The sequence below is a fragment of the Nerophis lumbriciformis genome, linkage group LG27, assembly GCF_033978685.3.
Source record: "Nerophis lumbriciformis linkage group LG27, RoL_Nlum_v2.1, whole genome shotgun sequence".
NCBI classification, from domain to species: domain Eukaryota; kingdom Metazoa; phylum Chordata; class Actinopteri; order Syngnathiformes; family Syngnathidae; genus Nerophis; species Nerophis lumbriciformis.
Window position 1 is genome coordinate 20885592 of NC_084574.2, and position 6909 is coordinate 20892500.

The window sequence follows — 6909 nt, forward strand, 5'->3', positions numbered from 1 at the left end:
AAATACTTCTGAATGCGACTTCTTGAACAGGTGCGGTAGAAAACGGATGGGTGGAATAAAACGCATGAGAATGTTTTATATTTTGAATGTTATTTTTAACACTGTGACTACCAGTGGAATTATTCATTACCTATCGTGTTCAGCAATGTCAGCTAAGATTTATCTGAGAGCCAGATGCAGTCATCAAAAGAGCCACATCTGGCTCGAGAGCCATAGGTTCCCTACCCCTGATCTAGAATAAACTTACAGGGAGCAAGGAAGCAAGGAAACAGCAGACCACTTGATGTAAATATAGAGACACACGTTAGTGATCACGGCACAGCTATAAATAGTTTGTCTGCGTTAGCGCTTATAATAACAATATCACTAATACTTGGTTAATAGTCAAGTCACAAAATGTAAATAGAGTATTGTTGGGGCTTTTTGTATGGTTAGTTATTGGATTTAATGGGCGGAATGGAGGAGCTCCCATTGACTTTTATTTACGTTTATTTAATGTTTAGAATGCATTAAAAAAAATCCATATGTCGTCGATACGCAACATTTTTCTAAAAAGTGCAGTTCCCCTTTAAGAGAAACAAGAACACATGTCTTTTTTTGAATGCATTCTCGTAAATAGACGTAAATAAAAGTCCACTTACAATGGGAGCCATGACGCCATTGCGTCTATTCTGACCATAAAACCCACAATTTTTTTTTTTTTTTAAGCGGCAACAATACTCCAATACCTTTTGTAACTTGAATATTAACCAAGTATGAGTGATTATTATAAGCGCTAATGTCAAGGACCTGCATTTAGCAGCGCATTGATCAGAAAGAGGTGACATCCTTATGCTGCTGTATTGATATCATCAGCTGGTGAGCTTGTGAAAATTAATCCTAGATTATAAATCCTGCCTCTCACATTAATAGTGAAATTATGTCGATTTAAACTGAGAAATTGGTGCACTTTGGCAGCTAATTTAGAATAATGTTTCATCCAAATCAGAATATATCAACATCCTAACATCCCAGTGAGAGCAGAAATTGTACAGTAAGTGATGTTTTATTCTCTTTGTTGGCTCTCGTGAAGTCTGCAGTGAGTAAAAATCAGTGATGATGTCGAAGGAAAAAGCAAACGTTGTGATGTGTTTGCTAAAAATGAGCAAACTACGTAAATATTACATATATTGTACATATACATATATTTTTACAGCGTGTAAATAAAACCTTAATGGAGGTGTTTAAATGTTTTTTAAGCGCTTTATAGCCAGAACAGAGCGGCTCCCATAGGCTCCATTGTAAGCAAACTTTTGCTCGCATTTATTAACTAGTTAGAATGCATAAAAAAATAAAAATATATGTTCTTGTCTTACATGAGGATTGTGAATAAGAGGCAAAATTCCCCCCAAAATGTGTTGTTCCCTTTAAAAGTCATATTCAAACTTTTGTGCAAAGTTTAAGTATATTATGGCAATTTTTATTTGGAATTTTTGGGAGCTGCTTCTGGGTTTGTTGACGATTTGAAAATAATATTAAAACAATGTGGTTTTGGAGTTGAAAAAAATAGTCAGCTGCATCGCACAACTTCGGTCATGTGAGCAATTCAATGTATTTGCTGCGGTTTAAAGGTGGTCTCTTGCACATGCATGGATTACCATACAAGAAAGGAGAGAAGTAGGTATTGGTATCAGCAGCAATACAAAAGTGAAAAAAACTCATTTGCTCCAAATTGGAAATTATACTTTAGAAAAATACATTACAAGGCATTAGAAAACAAAGTGAACAATAAAGGTTGTTAGACAATATTTGAATGTAATAAAAGCAGTTAATGATCTAAACTGAGCTGGTCTTAGGTGTGAAACTCCAGGACTGAAAATGAGTGTCCAGTTTGTGTCGAGCATAATGTTTCATAAACAAACATTTGTGTAAAGAAAACCAATTATCCAGTCCCATGGTGATAGTGTTAGAATGTTGGAAATGTCCAAAATGATCACGATTAATAGTTTAACTACGAACAATTCCATTAATTACGATTAAATCTTTTAATCGTCCGAAAGCCCTAAATATTATATATTTATTTATACGTATAATTGTACAAGGTGTCCACAAAGTCTCTATTTTCACAATATAGAAAATATGACAAAATGAATCAATAAGTTATGTTAGATTTTATTTTTTATCCATCTGTTTTGGAATTAATTTGTTAAAATGTAAAGAGACTTTATAGACCTACAGTACAGACCAAAAGTTTGGACACACCTCATTCAATGTGTTTTCTTTATTTTCATGACTATTTACATTGTAGATTGTCACTGAAGGCATCAAAACTATGAATGAACACATGTGGAGTTATGTACTTAACAAAAACAAGGTGAAATAACTGAAAACATGTTTTATGTTCTAGTTTTGTCAAACCACACCTTCACATTCACCACACAACTGATGGTCCCAACACCAATGATAAAGCAAAACATTCCACTAATCAACCCTGATAAGTCACACCTGTGAAGTGAAAACCGATTCAGGTGAATGCCAAGAGTGTGCAAAGCCGTAATCAGAGCAAAGGGTGGCTATTTTGAAGAAAAAGTATATAACGCCACATGTGTTCATTCATAGTTTTGATGCCTTCAGTGACAATCTACAATGTAAATAGTCATGAAAATAAAGAAAACACATTGAATGAGAGGGTGTGTCCTGTACTGTATGTATGTGTATATATATATATATATATATATATATATATATATATATATATATATATATATATATATATATATATATATATATATATGCATACATATGTGTATATATATATATATATGTATGTATATATAAATATATATGTATGTATATGTATATATAAATATATATATGTATGTATGCATATGTATATATATATATGCATATGTATGTATATGTATGCATATATATATATACACATGTCTGTATATATATGCATATATATGTATGTATGTATATACATACATATATATATATACACATATGTATGCATATAGACATATGCATATATATATATATATACATATACAGTATATATGTATATATATATATACATATATATGTATGTATATGTATGTATATATATATGTATGTATATACATACATATATATATACACATGTATGCATATATATATGCATATATATATACATATGTATGCATATACAGTATGTATATATATATACGTGTGTATATATATATATATATATATATATATATATATATATATATATATATATATATATATATATATATATACATATGTATATATATGTGTGTGTATATATTTATATATATATATATATATATATATATATATATATATATATATATATATATATATATGCATGTTTGAATATGTGTCCAGACTTCAGGGACACACTTAGTCTTTGAGCACACCTGCAACAAGCCAACAGACAGTTAGTTGGCAGGTATTTCTGCAAGCGGCTAGAAATGATTGATACATCAAAGTGTGGCTTAGAGCGTCCATTATGATCTTGTTCCAGGCGGAGTGCCGCGCTATGATGGCATGGAGGGGAGGGCGACCAATGGGACACGAGCTAGCGCCGTGTCGCTGCCCACTGACATCAGCAACAGGAGCAGCTTCAGTATTCCAGCCACAGTGTAGAAACACGCTGCTTTGCCAGGGACGGGATTCACTCTTAAGAGAATTCAGTGTGTGACAAAACACCAGAGAAGGAAACAAACAAAATAACTCGCCTCCTGCTGCTCCCTCTCCCCTCCCCCTGCAATCTCCACGGCCTTTGTTTGTCCTGCCCTCCTTTGCGTCAATGTGTGTCCGCACTTACATGTTTGTGCATCATTGTTGGGTTGGCACATTTGATCACCACTGTAGGAAATGTGTGTATATATTTTGGTTGATTCTTTGACTTGCTCAAATCATTTTAGAATAAAACAAAAGTGTGTTATGTTTAGAAGTGTGTCATTATCATTCTTTTGCTACAGTTACTGCATCTGACAAGGATGTGTGTGTGAGTGGTGGTCACTTTGATACATGTTATATATACAAAACCCAAAACCAGTGAAGTTGGCACGTTGTGTAAATAGTAAATAAAAAGAGAATACAATGATTTGCAAATCCTTTTCAACTTATATTCAATTGAATAGACTGCAAAGACAACATACTTAACGTTCGAACTGGAAAACTTTGTTATTTTTTGCAAATATTAGCTCATTTGGAATTGATGCCTGCAACATGTTTCAAAAAAGCTGGCACAAGTGGCAAAAAAGACTGAGAAAGTTGAGGAATGCTCATCAAACACTTATTTGGAACATCCCACAGGTGAACAGGCTAATTGGGAACAGGTGGGTGCCATGATTGGGTATAAAAGCAGCTTCCATGAAATGCTCAGTCATTCACAAACAAGGATGGGGCGAGGGTCACCACTTTGTGAACAAATGCGTGAGCAAATTGCCGAACAGTTTAAGAACAACATTTCTCAACAAGCTATTGCAAGGAATTTAGGGATTTCACCATATAAGGTCTGTAATATCATCAAAAGGTTCAGAGAATTTGGAGAAATCACTGCATGTAACATTGAATGCCCGTGACCTTGGATCCCTCAGGCGGTACTGCATCAAAAACCGACATCAGTGTGTAAAGGATATCACCACATGGGCTCAGGAACACTTCAGAAAACCACTGTCAGTAACTACAGTTGGTCGCTACATCTGTAAGTGCAAGTTAAAACTCTACTATGGAAAGCAAAAGCCATTTATCAACAACACCCATAAACTCCGCCGGCTTCGTTGGGCCCGATCTCATCTAAGATGGACTGATGCAAAGTGGAAAAGTGTTCTGTGGTCTGACGAGTCCACATTTCAAATTGTTTTTGGAAACTGTGGACGTCGTGTCCTCCGGAACAAAGAGGAAAAGAACTATCCGGATCATTATAGGCGCAAAGTTGAAAAGCCAGCGTCTGTGATGGTATGGGGGTGTATTAGTGCCCAAGGCATGGGTAACTTACACATCTGTGAAGGCACCATTAATGCTGAAAGGTTTTGGAGCAACATACATTGCCATCCAGGCAACGTTATCATGGACGCCCCTGCTTATTTCAGCAAGACAATGCCAAGCCACGCTTTACAACAGCCTGGCTTCAGAGTAAAAGACTGCGGGTACTAGACTGGCCTGCCTGTAGTCCAGACCTGTCTCCCATTGAAAATGTGTGGCGCATTATTAAGCCTAAAATACCACAACGGAGACCCCGGACTGTTGAACATCTTAAGCTGTACATCAAGCAAGAATGGGAAATAATTCCACCTGAGAAGCTTAAAAAATGTGTCTCCTCAGTTCCCAAACGTTTACTGAGTGTTTTTAAAAGGAAAGGCCATGTAACACAGTGGTGAACATGCCCTTTCCCAAATTCCACCTGAAAAGCTTAAAAAATTGCCATTAAATTCTAAGTTAATGATTATTTGCAAAAAAATAAAAAATTCTCAGTTCGATCTTTAAGTATCTTGTCTTTGCAGTCTATTCAATTGAATATAAGTTGAAAAGGATTTGCAAATCATTGTATTCTGTTTTTATTTACCATTTACACAACGTGCCAACTTCACTGGTTTTGGGGTTTGTATAAAAAAAAAAAGAGTTAATTGCTGTTTGTGCGATCATACACACTTACACTCACACAGGAATACTAACAAACCTAAGACTAAACTTCACAATAAGAAATGCACAACAGCAACTTCCTTTGCGAAACGAAACAATGGAGTCTGCTAGAAACTTCCGACGTCAACACAAAGCAGGTTTTGTTGCTTGGAGTTTGTGTAGCATGTGGAGGAAATGGAGCTCTGAATCTTTGTTGAAGATATATGAGATAACATTAGCAGCTGTGCAGATGTTTTTACAAACACAACTTATGCTGAAGAAAGAACATTTAACACAAAATAAGCACACTTTAAATGTGCAAAAACGCTCTCTTTACAGCTTTTTGCTCATGAAGTCTCTAGGTGACGCACTTTGATGGTACCTCGGTTTTTGTCATTTGTTCGAAAAGGTTGTAAAAAGACCAAATCCTTCAAAACCGAAGCAATCGGAAATAATGAAAAGACAATTACTTCCTTCCAGACACCCAAAACTGTGACCACAAAACATATGTTATGGAAGAAGAAGTTCAATAGGAACACGACCAGGGCCTGAAAAACGAGCTGCTCTTTGAAATACGGACACAAGTTGAAAGTAACAGCAGACGATCTAAAGCACTTGTTCTGTTAAAATACCTTGAATATATAACAAAAACACTCCAAGTGCCACCATAATGACCGACATTCAAATACAGTAGCGTAGTAGGCCTAAGTACTTACTAGGGTTGTCTCAATACCAATATTTTAGTACCGGTTCCTGTACCAAAATGTATTTCGATACGTTTCAGTACTTTTCTAAATAAAGGGGACCACAAAAAATGTCATTGTCTTTATTTTAACAAAAAATCTTAAGGTACATTAAACATATGTTTATTATTACAAGTTTGTCCTTAAATAAAATAGTGAACATACAAGACAACTTGTCTTTTAGTAGTAAGTAAACAAACAAAGACTCCTAATTTAGTCTGCTGACATATGCAGTAACATATTGTGTCATTTATCTACCTATTTTGTCAAAATTATGAGGGACAAGCTGTAAAAATTAATTATTAATCCACTTGTTCATCTACTGATAATATCTGCTTACTTTCAGTTTCAACATGTTCTTTCTACACTTCTGTTCAAATGTAATAATCACTTATTCTTTTGTTATTTGGATACTTTACATTAGTTTTGGATGATACCACAAATTTAGGTATCGATCTGATACCAAGTAGTTGCAGGATCCTACATTGGTCATATTCAAAGTCATCATGTGTCCAGGGACATATTTCCTGAGTTTATAAACATAATATAAAAA

At 34.7% G+C, this 6909-nt stretch overlaps 1 protein-coding gene across 7 annotated transcripts in view; it reads left to right on the forward strand.

Moving 5' to 3' along the window:
* Positions 1-6909, forward strand: part of pecam1b (platelet and endothelial cell adhesion molecule 1b) — a 97841-nt gene that overhangs the window by 64499 nt on the left and 26433 nt on the right. For 3 of the 7 annotated variants that reach the window (XM_061988407.1, XM_061988409.1, XM_061988408.1), the window contains one exon: positions 3509-3931. The exons of the other annotated variants lie outside the window; for them this stretch is intronic. In XM_061988407.1, coding sequence (XP_061844391.1) covers positions 3509-3630 — 122 coding nt within the window. In that variant the 3' untranslated portion in view covers positions 3631-3931. Of the gene's footprint in view, positions 1-3508; positions 3932-6909 lie in introns of those variants that run through there. 7 annotated transcript variants of the gene reach the window in all.